The sequence below is a fragment of the Anabrus simplex genome, chromosome 1 (assembly GCF_040414725.1).
Source record: "Anabrus simplex isolate iqAnaSimp1 chromosome 1, ASM4041472v1, whole genome shotgun sequence".
Classification (NCBI taxonomy): domain Eukaryota; kingdom Metazoa; phylum Arthropoda; class Insecta; order Orthoptera; family Tettigoniidae; genus Anabrus; species Anabrus simplex.
The window spans coordinates 1169260052-1169276230 of NC_090265.1; the positions used below are offsets into that span (position 1 = coordinate 1169260052).

At 40.4% G+C, this 16179-nt stretch overlaps 1 protein-coding gene across 3 annotated transcripts in view; it reads right to left on the reverse strand.

Annotated features, from left to right (window-relative positions):
- The window catches only part of Ctl1 (choline transporter-like protein 1), a 290689-nt gene that overhangs the window by 67807 nt on the left and 206703 nt on the right, over positions 1-16179 (reverse strand). For 2 of the 3 annotated variants that reach the window (XM_067151020.2, XM_067151031.2), the window contains exon 12: positions 5877-6017. The exons of the other annotated variant lie outside the window; for it this stretch is intronic. In XM_067151020.2, coding sequence (XP_067007121.1) covers positions 5877-6017 — 141 coding nt within the window. The remainder of the gene's footprint in view (positions 1-5876; positions 6018-16179) is intronic. 3 annotated transcript variants of the gene reach the window in all.

Sequence of the window (16179 nt, forward strand, 5' to 3'; positions counted from 1 at the left end):
AGATTTGCAGAGGATCATGAGGGAGAGAAACAGTGTAAGGAACTCCATTGCTTTTATCATTTTCACAATATTCAGAGCATATGTGCATTTTTCTTTCTTTCAAAATTATTTACAGGATTGTAATGAAACTTGACACACTATTTCTACATTAGGTAATGTAAATTTTGACTGGAAGCATTTCTTGATATGTCTATTATTTTGGTAGGTGGGATCTCACCAAGTGGTATGGAAAAAAAAAAAAAAAAGCTGTTAACCTCCATCTAATAAACACCTCAAAATATCATTTGAAAAGACAGTAATTATGCCCCAAGATCCAGCATCATTAAAACAAATAAGCATAAATGGTATTAGTCTTATATTTGAAATACAATGAGCCACTTTTGTGAGGCTTTTGTTGGAATTTTCACCCTGTCAAGAATTCTGGCTGTAGTGCTCTATGAATGGCATCATATATAATAGGAACAAATCCACTGATGTATTGTGAGCAATCCTAAATCTGTATGAGTCACCAATGTCCAGAAACCTGTAGGCCTAAATAAATATATTTCCACTGTTGATGGTAGCACCTTCAAATCATGAATTCAGATTGATGTACATAACAGTTTTCAGTCCTTTTTATCAATACTTTATTAGAATCCTGCAGAATGCCACTAATCTTTTATTTGATATATTTTGCCACGGACATACAGTAGTTGTTTCGAAGGTGAACATCACTTTCGACTTTAAACCTAAAAAAATCGTTGTGAATATTGAATTTAACGATAGTGTCAGCCTTTCCTCAGAACTTATACTTTTCCTGTAATTTGTTTGCCTGATGTTTATTATTGACTTCATTTTTTCCTCTAATTCCTTATACCGTAATTACTGATGGGCATTCGGTACTAGTTCCTGAATCTTTCTTCGTCATTCCGCAACGAAGGCACACTTTGGTGGAATTCTCCATGGCTCTTTACCTTGTCCACTGCGATCGTCTGGTTCTTTTCCTTTCTCCTAATATATTCATAGGTTAGAATCATATTTCCACCCGAATTATCGCTTTCACAACACATTATTTTTCTCTCGTGAATATGAATACATCTGTAGCCTGTATAGTACGGTACTGGGCGGGAGTATCAGCTGTTTCCGTGCAGTCGATCCCTCTCGATCGATGAGCAGTGTGACAAGGTAAATGAATTTAGTCGTTAGTACTCGATGCCAGTTCGTCGCTCTTGATCGTTCGATGCCCTGTGTGACAGCGGGCTATTTCCTAGTTCTGTCAGGAGAGTGGCTTCAGAACTCATTGAGGGGCCATCTTGACAGATATTCAGTCTTGGTCCAGGAAGTATGGGATAAGAAGAAAGATAAATACAGGAAGAGGAAAGAGACAAGAAGATAAAGATGAATACCCAGTGGTAAAATACTAGAAACAGAGCTCAAACGCAAAGGAAATAAAGAACCAAATGGGGAAATAAATGTTATTGGTTCTACATCCCACTAGTAACTATGATTTTTTACGATTTTCAGAGTTGCCAATAAGGAGAGATCCTATCTATCTGAAGACAGCAGTCTATGAAGATATGGAGATTGTCCTTATTTCTTTGTGTTTAAACATGAAAATTACGTTAACCCTAGAATCGGCAAGCGTCGATGAATCAATGGTTTGCCCATTTCTGTAGCGGCAGAGTCGATTCTTCGATGCATTTTTACTTCTTTGTTTAGTAGCACTGTTCTGCTAACAGATGTCTTGTCTTGTGATCGTAGAAGTTTACACACGTTTCTTGCTCATTTTCATCCATAGAAACAATCTTGTGTAAGTTTCCAAGGAAACAAATGAGTGACTCGCTGCTATACGAACCAAAATGGCACTGTACTTGTTATCGTTACCACTCTAAGTTTGAGGCTGTAATTATATGTATTAGGGAGTTAAAAGTGTATCTTTCTTGTTGTAACTTCCGTTTACAATATTTTCATTTTAGTTAGCTTGTATGTAGCATAGCTGCTGTAATAATATTTATAACAACATAAGTTTGTGCACCCACGTAGGTTATAACATGGCACATGGAAGTCTGTTGGCTGAAAAATTGCGTGTTTGGCTAGACAAAAGTGATAGTTCTGATTTTGAAGACGTAGCTGGTGATTTTGTGAGCAATGAAGATGGTGAACAAGGAAATATTACAGAAATATCTTCTGATACAGATAGTGAAAGTGATGATGACAGTGCTCAACTACCTGCCACTAGCACAGGGTCCAGAGTTACAACACCCTCAAGTCGCCTCCTACATCACATGACCTTCTAGTGACAAATCCTGGCCCACGAAATACTCCAGGTAAGAATGCAACACCTACTGAATATTTCTACTTGTTTTTCACAACACAAATTTGGTCAATGTTTGTGAGGGAAAACTAACAAGCATGCCTCAAAATTCTTCTCCAAACACAGAGAATATTTAGCCAACCACCCTCCACTAGGTATAAAAAGAAGAAGGATGTGAATGTTACAATCTTGAAAAAGTTTATTTCAGTGTGTTTGAATATGGGACAAACGGTTAGAAGAAATCATGAACATTACTGGAATCAAGCACCATCACAAAAAATAGATTACTCTCCAGGACCATGCCTTTGAGTGTGTTTGAACTTATAAGCAGATTTCTTCATCTAAATTCTAATGAGCCCGTCCCACATGGCCAGGCCGGCCAGGCTTGGCACAAAGTTAGGCCTTTTATGGATCACATGAACATGCAGTTCAAACATCATTAAGTGCCAGAACAACTTAATATGTGTAGATGAATCAATGATAGGTACGATGATGATGATGCTTGTTGTTTAAAGGGGCCAAACATCTAAGGTCATTGGCCCCATGATAGGTAAGAAGAATCGTCGTGTTTACCTACAGTATATGCAAAATAAGTGTCATTGTAGGTTTGATTTGAAGAAGTTTCAGTTGTGTGAAAGCCGTGCTGGTTACATAATGCATATGGAACTTTTCAGTGGAAAAGCTCTTTTTGAATGAAGGAACCCAGAAGGACTTGCTTGCCTGGTGGTCATGGAATTAGTAGACAAAAGCAATGTATGTGGGAAGGGATATCACTTGATTACCAACACTTTCTACACAAAAATTCCCTTGGTAGAGGCTCTGTATCAAAAGGACATTATATTAACTGGAACAATTAGAGGAAATTCTAAAGAACCACCCCATGATCTGATAAATTCTAGGTACAAACCATCTGAAACCATGTATTACAGGAAAAAATTATTCTGTCAGTGGGTTTCAAAGAAAAGAAAGGTTGTAAGACAGTTTTCCTGCTTTTGACTTGTCCACATGCTGAGAACCTGCCAGTTAGGAGTAGAAGTGGAAAAGAAACTGTGAAACCTCTTTATGATTATGGTCTACAATAAGGGAATGGGTGGTGTTGACATGTCTGTTAAAAACATTTATCACATAAGCTGCAATAGACCAACCAGGCATTACTGGAATAAATCTTTTCAATTTTTTAGACATAGCTCTTCAGAATGCTTACATAATATATCAACAAAATGCTGCTCCCCCAGTAATGGACAGGTACAGTTTTGTTGTGTCAGTTATTAAAGAACTAAATAAACTAAAAATAAACAGAGAGCACAAGAATAATATCCTTTGACATCACCAACACATACACTAATGTACCAGTAGAAGAATCAATTGAAATTATAGAAAACCTTCTAATAGATAACATTTCACTACAAGAAACAAACAAAATAATTAACTGACCTCCTAAGATATTTAAATCCTGTCGATCAGTACCAGCATTTCTGGTACAATATCCACTTGATCTATACATACATACATTATAATTATAGACAGTTATGCCTTTCAGTGTTCAGTCTGCAAGCCTCTGTGAATTTACTAAATGTCGCCATAATACTCTATTTGCAACTAGTGCTGTGGCCTCATTTAGTTCTATACCTCTTATCTTTAAATTGTTAGAAACTGAGTCTAACCATCGTCGTCTTGGTCTCCCTTTACTTGTCTTATCCTCCATAACAGAGTTAATTATTCTCTAGGTAACCTATCCTGCTCCATTTGCCTCGCATGACCCCAACACCGAAGCCGGTTTATGCTTACAGCTTCATCTATCGAGTTCATTAATATATAAATCATATTATTTACCAATACTGGCCTATGGATCAGAATGTTGGACTTGGACAAAAAAAAAAAAACAAGATCTGAGTACATTATAAGTGACAGAGATGCGCTTTCTGTGAGGGATCTTTGGGTAAAACAAGGAGGGACAAGATAAGAAATGAAACCATACGAAACACACTACAGATCAACCCTCTAAAAGAAACTATGGAGAGAAATAGGCTGAAATGGTTCGGCTATGTCAAGAGAACGGGACAAGAAAGATTACCTAGAAGAGCTCTGGAATGGACAGAATCTGGAAGAAGACCAATTGGAAGACCATGAACAAGATGGAGGGATCAGGTGGAGGATGATGTAAATCGGAGAGGACTACAGTGGCAGACAGTGATGAACGATAGAATGTGGGAAAAAAAGAGAAGATTGGAAGAGGCTCTGTGAACGACCTGCATAAGCAGAATCGTATCAAGAAGAAGAAGAAGAAGAAGAAGAAGAAAGGATGTAAAGGAGAGGGCATGTAAGTCACTAGTAAGACCAACAATTAGAGTATGGTTCCAGTGTATGGGACCCACACCAGGACTACTCAATACAAGAACTGGAAAATATCCAAAGGAAAGTAGCACAATTTGTTCTGGGTGATTTCCAACAAAGGAGTACTGTTACAAAAATGTTGCAAACTTTGGAGTGGGAAGACTTGGGAGTAAGGTGACAAGATGCTCAACTATGTGGTATGTTTTGAGGTGGTAATGGAAAGATGGCGTGGAATGGCATGTAAGTGTGAGTGGAGCTTTTAATGGCAGAAAAGATCATAATTTGAAGATAAAGTTGGAGGACGAGGAGTAAGGGACTGGGGTATATTATCAAGGAAAATGTTCAATTAATTTCTAAGTTCTCTGAAAACATTTAAGAAAACGCTACATAAACAACTGTTAGGGTTACCACCTGGGCAACAGCCCTAAATGCAGGTCATTGATGACTGAATTGAATTTGACTGAGGTCATGCCTCAGACAGTATGGGCATGATACATGTACAGAGGAGAGAAGGAAAGCAAGAGAGTACTTCGAAGAGAACAATAGTAGGAAAGAGATGTGTTGGAAGACCTTTTATGAGTTGGATAGATCAAATAAGGAGAAATATGGAGGAGGGCTAAACTGGAGAGAGATTCATGAACAGAATATATTCTTTGACCGAAGGATCTGGCGACGGTTCAAACTCAGCAATCAGGGCCACCAGAGCTGGAGAATGATGATGATGATGATGATGATGATGATTACACACCTCATCCTTAGCAATCATCCAACTAAATTTCTGTACATTTAAACTTACAACATAAAAAAATTTAAAAAGATAGTACGGTTATAATTTTATGAGACTATTAATTTCATGACCATAGCATAACTTTCATAGGGATATGACTTTCTATTTAAAAACATCCTGCATACAATGGAGCCTTGATGGGTCTCCAGAAATTATAATAATGATAAAGTTACTGGTTTTATGCCCTAATGTCTATATTTTTATGGGTTTTGGAGATAACAGAATACCATAATTTTTGTCCCACAATAGTGCTTTTATGTGCTAGTAAATCTACTGACACAAGGCTGACATATTCGAGCACTTTCAAATACCACCAGACTGAGCCAGGATCGAACCTGCCAAATTGAGTTCAGATGGCCAGTGTTCTACTGCCTGAGCTACTCAGCCCAGTCTCGGAAATTATGTTACTCAATGATTTTCCCTCCCAAAAGTAATTATAGTACAATATTAACCATGACTTACTTAGAATGAAGATAAGTCAGAATGAGACGAGGCACTTTGAAGATGGTGATCAGGAATGAACCCTTCGCAACAGAGCCAAGATGATAACAAACAAGGTTGCCTGTAGCATTCATAACAGGAGATATCTCCCGAGAACTCCGCCTGAAAAACAATATAACATGAACTTTTAAAATGTGGAAAATAGACTAAGACAGGTCTGCACAACTGGGTTGCGCTAGCGCAACAGCTACGAATAGCAATGGGTTTACTGCAGAGACCACACTGCGCAAGTTAGCGCACGCAAAGTGCAATAGAGAAAACACAGGACACAATCTTATCTGCGTGAAGATCAGGAGGTGGTGCAGTCAAACAAATGTCTCCTTCCTGTGCATGCTGTGAAAATGTTTTCAATATTACGTTTACAACACAAACTGCGACACAGTGTAAAAAGAAGAAACTAGAAAAGTTATGTTTGCGAATCAGAATGCACAATTGCAAAGTCATGACAATTTATTTTGGTTGCACTCACTAAAAAATTAATTTGAATAACAAACATAGTGAATATTTCAATACACTGAACATTACGAGAAACGATGAACATACTGGGTGGTTCACCCGCCCCTTGCGATCTAGTTTTATGCAACCCGACACGTTTACTACAACTCTGAAATACATCGGTCCCTCACCCCAAACCAGGGTAATATAACGAGATGTGTGGTTACAGGCTAGAAAACAGTAGGAATTGTGAGTGCCACTATTAATTCATTATGAGTATTCTGAATGAACCCATAAAACTAGCACAGGCATGACGAATACGTACCTCACAGCAGGAGGTGCACACAGGAACAGTTATTGTATAGGCTGGGAACTGCCTGCTGCATGTCAAGACTTGCAATAGCTCACTTGGCAGGCATGCGGTCGGAGATCTCAAAGAGAACAGTGCTCAAGGTTTATCCCACACATTAAAAAAAATAAAAAATAATACTGCCAGTTGCCTGGGGTGTGACAAGGTGCATACTTAATACTTTCCACAGAATGACTTATTTGGCCCTGAAAAGGGCCGTTGGTGTGGTGCATATGGTATGAAGCTGGGTTGGAAGAAGCTAGGAAACGTGTGACAGGATTTTAGCTATCTTCATCGTTTAACACAGTATATGCTTGAAATGACGGCCTCCTTGGTTGATACAGAGCTGCACGCGATGCTGTCAGAACTGTCTGGCACGTTACAACATCTCCAGTGTAACAGATTGGCATACCTCGGAGATGAACTGTCTAAGGGGACCAGAATTGGCCAGCTCCTGTGCACAGACCAATTGTTTTACATGGCTCCAGAGAAAAAAATCCGGGGGCATAAGATCGGGCACTCTTGCAGGCCAGGGGACAGGTCCTCCCCTACCTATCCATTGTTACGGAACCGCACCTCATTAATAAATAAGATGGTCACTAAAAAAAGGCACGATCAAATGCTGTAGGGTCCATTGACAGAACGCCACCCAGGCTTATGACCATGGAGCTCCTGGTGTAAATGCAGATGGTATGGGTGAAACTGTAGGGTATGTAATATCTCATAACAAGACGCCCGGCTGATATTCGTCTCCTGTGCAACGGCCCATGTGTTAGTGTGTGTGTGCGGGTTATGCCAGATAGCATCCAAGACATCCTCTTCATTGTGAACAAATATCGGGGGTGATCTTGAACTGGCCATGTCCTTCCCAGGGATGCAGTAACCCGCAGACGTCTTTCCGCATTCCAAAATATCATGCCTGTCGGTTGTTGTCTATCCGGATAGCATTCTTATTACAGGTATTGTGCCTGTATGCGTTCTGTCTAGCTTCTCCATAGATGAGTAAGATACAGTTGAACCTGCTTTATACGTAACTCTTTTCTGCGTAATTCGTATTTGTACGTAATATCCTTCAGGTCCCGGCAAAATATAATTTAAAATAGTGTTAATTAAACCTTATTTATACGTAATTCGGTTGTACGTAATTCGCTGTTATACGTATTAATTGTCAGTGAAATATAACTGAGTTTTGCATAATTGTAATGAGCACGTGCTTTTTAAAAATAAACTACTGTTTTTAAGAAGTTTCCTCTTTGTCGGTGTAGGCAGAAGTAGAGCGATCGGGTTTCGGTGCTGAAACAGAACACAAAGAGTTTCGCCGAGTGACATTGTTGCAGCTTACTTACTGGTGGCTTAACAAAGGCGAGTCCCCTTCGCTGCTCCTCTACCTTCGTTGTTTTTGACACGCAGTCAAAGATACATTTTAAGCAAAGTGGGCGGTTTCGGTGCGGAAACAAAAGAAAATACAGTAAATTTGTTTGAATATGAGAATTTCTTTCGTGGGAACAACAGAATTAAAATGTCCATGATGCCGGTATCTGGTGTTTACTGTTGAACACCAGTTTTGTCATTCAGTTGCTTTTGATTAGCCATGGAGAACAGGAAAAGGAAAATTTATACGAGAAGTGGACGCTAATCCACATAAAACAAAAACCGAAATCGCTCCAGACTTAGGGATGCTTATACCACGCTATGTACAGTCATCAGTAAAAGAAACGCTACTTTGTATGAGTTCTTAAAACTGGGTTCAAGATCAGAAAAGCGCAGCCATCAGCAAGAATGATGGTACGTAGGTTTGGAGGAAGCACTTTTCACATGGTTCCAGCAAAAGCGGGCTGCAGCTCTACCAATTAGTGGAGACATGCTGAAGCCAAAGGCGATAGATTTAACTAAAATGATGAGTATCACTGCTGATCAAGGCTTCATCAGGATGGTTGCAAGGATTTAAAGATCGTCATGGAATCACAGGGAGAACACTTTGAGGTGACTCAAAATCTGCGAACAACGTTACGGTGCAACACTGGAAAGAAGAGGTTCTGCCGGGCACCATAAGCAATTATCAGCCTTCAAACATCTACAACTGTGATGGGACCGGCCGATTCTACAATCTCCTTCCTAATAAAACATTAGCTGGAAAAGATGACTCATGCCATGGAGGGAAGAAAAGTAAAATTGGTGTAACAGTACTTCTCGCCACCAATACAGTTGGATCTGACAAAATTCCTCCACTTGTGATAGGAAAATCGAAGAATTCGAGGTATTTTAAGGGTGCGAAAACAAAACCTACGGAATATGAATCCAATGGAAGAGTGGTTGAAAAACTGGACATTAAAGTGAAAAAGAACAGAAGAAGATCCTTCTTCTTCTGGATCGTTCTGGAGAATGTCCGAGCGGAATTTTTCCCTCCTAACTGTACCAGTGTTCTACAACCGCTTGATTTGGGCATCATTGGAAATTTCAAACCCCATAATAGAAAAATGCTGGTTCAACATTTTATAACTCTGAGTGATGCAGGAAATGAACCTCTCTCCAATAATTTGCTACAAGCCATGGACTTTATTCCGGCTGCATGGAAGCAGGAGTCATCCTCCACAAGCAGCAACTGTTTGTGCAAAGCTGGTGTCTTATTAGAAGAGGCTGCCTCTAATGAAGATTATGGGGACGAAGTTTTGTCTGGCAATGAGCAAACGCTACCGGAGGGTGTAGAATTAGATACTTTTGTGCATTTAGATGATAATCTGGCTGTATGTGGAGAACTACCGGATGAAGAGATGTATTCCAACAACGCGGCGGTGATGGACCAGCTACAAGCGACAGTGACATTGGAGATGGAAATAACGACTTGAATCTTGACATCTGAACTAAGTGAAGTGTTAACTGCAATCGAAGTATGAAGGCGTTACATCAGTGCGAAAAGTTGTAGTGAAAATGCTTTGAATTTATTACTAAGTTTCCTAAAGGAGGTTTATACTTTTAATGCAAGATAAGTGAAACAAGCCAAACTATATGATTTCTTTAAGGCTGGACTAAGTTCAAAATAATATTTTCTGTCTTAATGTATTTATTACTTGCAAGGATTTACACATGTAGGTCCAGTCCATTGGTTTTTCAGTAAATAGGGTAATGTATTGTGTAAGTCGGATTTCTAAGTAATTCTGAGTTACAAGTAGTTTTTTCTCTTCCCCATGATATACGTATAAGTCAGGTTCAACTGTATACACATACTCCTCGCTGGAATACACCGCAAGGCAGCGAATAAGCTTCATGTTGTGTTGTGACTTGCCTCGAAGGAGGGGAGTTAGCACAGCTACATAGCTACCAGTCATCACATGTTGTTATAATTCCAAGGGGGCACGCTTTGCCTTACCTGTAGTCTACGAAGCTTGGGACAAGTATGAAGTAGTTAACTGCCTAGCCATGTCCTAACCTCATAAAACCAGGTTCCATACCCTATGCCATGATACATACAGCCCTTTACAGGGACAAATAGACATATCAGTCTGTGGAAGCTATTAAGTATACCACCTTCCAACATCTCAGGCAACTGGCAGTAAAATAAAACCTTGTGTGGAATTCAAGCCTTTGAGCACTGTCCACTATCACATCTCCTTCAGCGCCCTTGCCACGTGAGCTATTGCAAGACTTGACATGCAGTGCACAGTTCCCAGCCTATACAATACCTGCTCCTGCTCTGCATGTGCGCCCCCTGTTGTAAGGTACGTGTTCTTCATATGTGTTCTCATATTGTGGGTTCGTTCGAGGTATCCATAATGAATTAATAGTGGGCGTGCATGATTCCTGTCGACACCTGTAACTACACATCTCATTATATTACCCCAGTTTAGGGAGAGGGACCAATATATTTCAGAATTGTACTAAGAGCAGCAGGATGCATAACACTAGATCGCAAGGGGCTGGTGGACCATCCAGTATACACTGACTTAGCAAATGTCATGGGATAGTCATGTAATAGCATGTGCGACCTCCTCTGGCCCTGCGCACTGCAGTGAGACGCTGTGGAAGTGAGTCGACAAGTCCCTGGTAGTCCTCTGGACGCAGCTGACACCAAATCGTTTGCAGAGTGGCCGCCAATGCTGATCTGTTCGTGGGTGCACGATCCATGGCACGGTGCCTGCATTCCAGATAATCCCAGATATGCTCGATAGGGTTCATATCGGGGCTCCTGGGTGGCCATGGCAGTCGTTGGACCTCCGCTGCAAGTTCCTAGAACCATTTCCGGGTGACGCGGGAGCGATGTGGCGGCGCGTCATCATCTTGAAACACCGCAGAACCATCTGGGCGCTGGAAGGTCAAAAATGGGTGGAGATGGTCTCCAAGCAGCTCAACGTACCGCGTACTATTCAAAATCTTGTCCAGAACAACTAGGGGGCCCATTCCATACCAGGAAAATGCACCCCAGACCATAACAGAGACACCAGCGCCCTGGACCACACCTTCGAGGCAGGCGGGATCCATCGCTTCATGTGGTCTGCGCCATTCACGGTGCCTCCCATTGGCATGGTGCAGTTGAAATCGTGATTCGACCGACCATATCACATTACGCCATTGTTCCAGTGTCCATCCCTGGTGACTGGCGACAAATGCACGTCGTTGTGCCTGATGACGTTGGGTTAACAGAGGCACCCGTGTGTGGCGTCGGCTCCCATACCCCATAGAACTCGTGTTCCTACGGATTGTCCACTGGGAGATGTGTTTAGCATGGCCTGTGTTGAATTGAGCCATGATTTGTTGCACGGTTGCCCGTCTGTCACTATTGACAATCCGTCTCAGATGTCGCCGGTCACGGTTATTGAGGGTGGCTGGACGGCCGGTCGTTCGTCTGTTGTGGATGGTGACACCCGCATTCAACCATTCACGATACACCCTGGACACGATTGATCGTGTGAAGCTGAATTCCCGCACCACTTCCGAAATCGCACTTCCCATCCATCGGGCACCGACCACCAAAGATTTTGGTAAAAATCCAGAAGATTTCTGCACAATGGACAATATTTTTCTCAGATTTACTGACCACTTTATAGAGATTCCAATATTGCATTCAGTTGGCAGAGAGGGAAAGGCTACAACTGCTGTGTGGAAGGCAATGATGTAGCCAGAGAGGCAAATGTAGAGCGAGAAGGAAATAGCCCTGAGTTTGCCCTGGGCAGCATGAGCGTCACATTGCCCGGTATCAGCCAGTTGAGCAGGCCTGGACCAAATGGTACACAAACACAGCAAAAGAGCCTTAGTGTGTGGTTATAAGGAGATATTAGATGGATCTAGAAATATTAGCATATTAGCAACATAAACTAAAATTCACTACAATCCTGATATATTAAGTATTACTTTTTTTTTTCTATACTATCTCTTGAGGGTGGCTTTAAAGGTATTATTAAGATTGACTGCAATGTCACAATCACACGCTTCAAAAAAAGAGAAATTTCACAGCAGTTTACACATACTGGTATACATCTTGTACCTATTTCTGTCAAGTAAGCAACTCATCATTTTAGGATGAAATTCTGACGTGCATAAATATGAGACTAGGAATCATGCCAATAATAATGTTCCAATGAAAAACTCCAGACTAAAGAACTTCATAGGGCATGGAATAAACTTCTTTTGTATCTACCATTAAATATTTTATTATATAAATCATTTCCAGTCAAAGGAAAGCATAGAAGAGAGTACCAATTGACTTGGTGCACAAGAAGGTTAAAAATCTCACTAGGTTATCTTTTGACATGACTGCTTACATAAATAGTGGAATGGCGTCTCTCAAGACTACAACTACATCCCTTCTGATTTTATTCTCTATTAAAGGATCCATTGTCACTCGTTTGTTACTTTCCATGGCATACTGGACTGTCTAACCATGTGCTACCACTCTCAGAGAAGTCCCTGCTAGTAATTCAGGGTGGTTTGATATCCAATAAAGACATAATTGATATGGTCTCTGATATTCATGCCATTATATACAGAAGAAGACATGTGAGCACTTCTCCTTCTACCTGTAATTCAACTGAAGAGAGTTGTGGCCCCGCTGCACACTGGCAGCACTGCCATCTGAGAAGGGAATATGCTAGTATGGACATAAGCGCATGTTATTTTGAGTTTTCATAATAATCACCAACTGTTTTGTTGTTATCCATTGTCAGTGTGAAAATATCTAGGCAGGGTAGTTATCACTTTATTTTTTAATTACTTAGTGAACATTATGTGTAAAATACGTTGGGTTTGATGAATGCAATGTGGAAAAACTCGGTACTGCAACATGCTCATGTGTTTTATATCTGGATGTAGGTCTAACGACAGCATTTATTCTCTTCTTTTCTCAAATGGAAGAAAGCTATCCCTAGACAAGCCAGAAAACTGACGTGTAATTATTTCGCATTTGATATTCATTTTTCCAATAATTTTTTAAATAAAACTATACAAAAAGATTAGGGATTCCATGAATGAGATGAAAATTAAAGCCACAAGCAGTCCCCCATATTTTTCTAATATACCCAGTTAAGAAAACCCTCCTGTGGAAAGATAATCGTTGGGGACATATATAATAGTATGTCCACCCAGTAGTCTCATTTAATAGTAAAAGCCCTGAAGTGTAACAGTTACTATGAACATTTCAATTTTGATCTCAATGAAGCTAAAGTCATTTTGAAATTAGTATCAAATAAGTGACTGTGTGTCATCCTATTCTTTCATGTACTTGAATTCTATTATGGTCATCTGTGGTATTAGTACTGCTCTTATATGCAAGTGAACATTCTGATAACTGTGGCTATGTATCTTAAAGTACATGGCAATCCTGTCTATATGAAGTTTATAACTTGTAAACTCTAGCTCCATGCATTGGAACTGTGGAAGTTAGCTCACACGAGCACACTACTTGCTTCTGTCAGCATCTTTGTGAAATGGCCCTGAGCTGACACTGGGTCTTTTGTCAGCTGGCATTGGATGAAACGTAGAGCATTCGTGCTTCATCCGTGTGATATAGGATGAAGGAAATTGTATTTCATCACTCAACATGATCTCCTAACCTTGATTAATCTTGGTTTGTACAGTCTTGCCTAAGCCACGGACGAAGGAGGTCGCAGTGAGCTGTGGGTCCTGGGAGGGGGAGTGGAGTTCGAGAGTGTGGAGTGCTGGAAGGTCGCCGAGAAGTGGGCCGACAATGATTGGTATAGAGCAGTACAGAGTGACGATAGGAAGATGGCAGAGGAAAATGAAGAAAGAAGAAAAGAAGCCAGGTGGGTGTAAAATGGATATGGAGAGGAAAGGAGAAATATTGTTATCGGCAGCAGTGATTATAATTTTATTATATATTGGGGGGGGGGGTCGAGTTGAACCCAGGCCCGTCATCTAGTAGAAATGAGGATAGGGAAAATATGGACGCAATCAAAAGAGCTGTAAGAGAGGTGTTGACAGAAGTTTGCCCTTTCGGGCAAATAAAAGAGATGATTGAAGAACAAACCAGTAAGATTGAAAAAATGGAAGTATGGATAAGAGCAAAAACGGACGACATAGCTGCACAGGCGAGAAATAACACTGAGGAAGTGGTAGCATTAAGGGAAAAAGTAGGACTACTTGAAGAGGAGAATTGCAAGCTGAAAGCAGAAGTGGAAGCAAATACTTTATACAGAAGGAAGAAGTGCTTGTTTATTTATAGAGTACCTGAGGAGTCGAGAGAAGGCAAAGTACTTACAACTTATAAAGTAGTGGACCTAATACAGGGGAAAATGAAAATAAATTTTAGTGAAGTAGATATTGACGATGTGCAGAGAGTGGGGAGAACTAGAGGCAACAGGTCTATAAAGCTACAATTGTTTTCAATGCTGATGGCGGATGTTGTGTTAACAAATGCGGGAAACGTCCAGAGGGAGAAAATATGGATAAAGAGAGACGTGGGAAGTGACGCGATCAGAAATGAGAGGATACTCAGAAAACACAAGATACTGGCTGTAAAACAGGGGCTGAGGGCAACTATTAGAGGTCAAAATCTAGTGGTGTCAGACAGAAGCTGGAAGAGGATCTGGTCTGTGGGTAGATTGATGGATTTAGAATTGAAGTTAAAACAAGATGAGGAAAAGGAGAGTAGTGCAATAAACTGTAGGCAAGTGAGGCAAAATACAAATAACAGTGTGCTGAGGATGGACATAGGGATGAAGTCAAAGCAGGCCGAAGAAAAAGAGTGTAGTGCAGCGATTAGTGGAGATGATAGGCAAAATACCAGAAGTAACAGTGTACCGTGTGAAGAGAGGCAGGGAGAAGTGCCAAGTGCTAAAGTGACCAATAACAGTGTTCGGAGTGAAGAAGTGCGGGTAGAGAGGCGAAGTGAGAATATGGCTATTTGCAGTGAAGAGGGAAGTAAGGGAAGTGTATGCAATGAAGTAAGGGAAGCGTAAGGTAAAAAGGTAACGGCAAGGTTAAACTTGGGGAGTCTCGACCAGAGTAGGGCCAGATACAGGAACAGAGATCTGACAGAAATGTGGGGTACAAGTGGATATGAGAGGGGGGTAGTTACTAGAAGTAAAAAACAGTAGCAGGTGGTTTGGATACTGAAAGTAGAGATGAGAAGCAAGAATGGTTGGTAGGGTTTGGACATCGGAATATAGAGTACTTGTGTAAGGTAAGAAAAGTTGGCTGGGTAGTTAAATTTAGTTATTATTGATGTAGCATTTGAGTAGGGTATGAGGAGTATTCAATGTTGAGAAGTAGTGATATTTTGTCTGTTTTGGTTTAGATTACATTGCAGGAGACGTAAGTGCTGAATATGTATTGTTGTAATATATAAATCTATTTGTGGCGAAATTGCGGAGATGGAGGGGTGTATGAGGTATTTACTGCTAAAATGTGGAGAGGGAGAAATGATGGTAGAGGTATGTCTTTTAATTATAGTGTATTTCAGAGAAGTAGTGCATAGGGGCCTATATGCATATGTGAGAGTGGAATAGGTATTATGGGGTGTTCATTGTTAAAATGTGGAGAGAGTAGAAGTATGTCTGTTAATTAGATTGTAATTAGAGAAGTAGTGCATAGGGGTCTATGTGTATGTGTGAGAGTAAGCAAATTGTGGTTTTGCGGTCCTGAAGTGGATCAAGCATGGTTAAGCAAGAATAAGTTGCGACAGGTGAGGTGTAAGGTAAACATAGGCATGGTTGGCCTGAGCACACCAAAGCAGAGTAGGTCAAGCAGAAAAACAATGGCGGTGTTGGAATGTGCTGAGTAAACAAGGACAGTTGGTAGAAGGTGTAGTCTTGCGCTGGGATCGCATATGTGATATTCTAAGTTTATTATTTAAGTAAGGCAAACGGTTCATAGAGGGAATCTACCGTTGGCCAGTTGATTATTAATATTATTATTATTACTACTTTATTATTATGATTATTACCATTATTTTATTATTATTATTGACATCACTATTATTATTTTATATGTGGGTAGGGGGTATTTTATATTTAGTTATTTATTTATTTA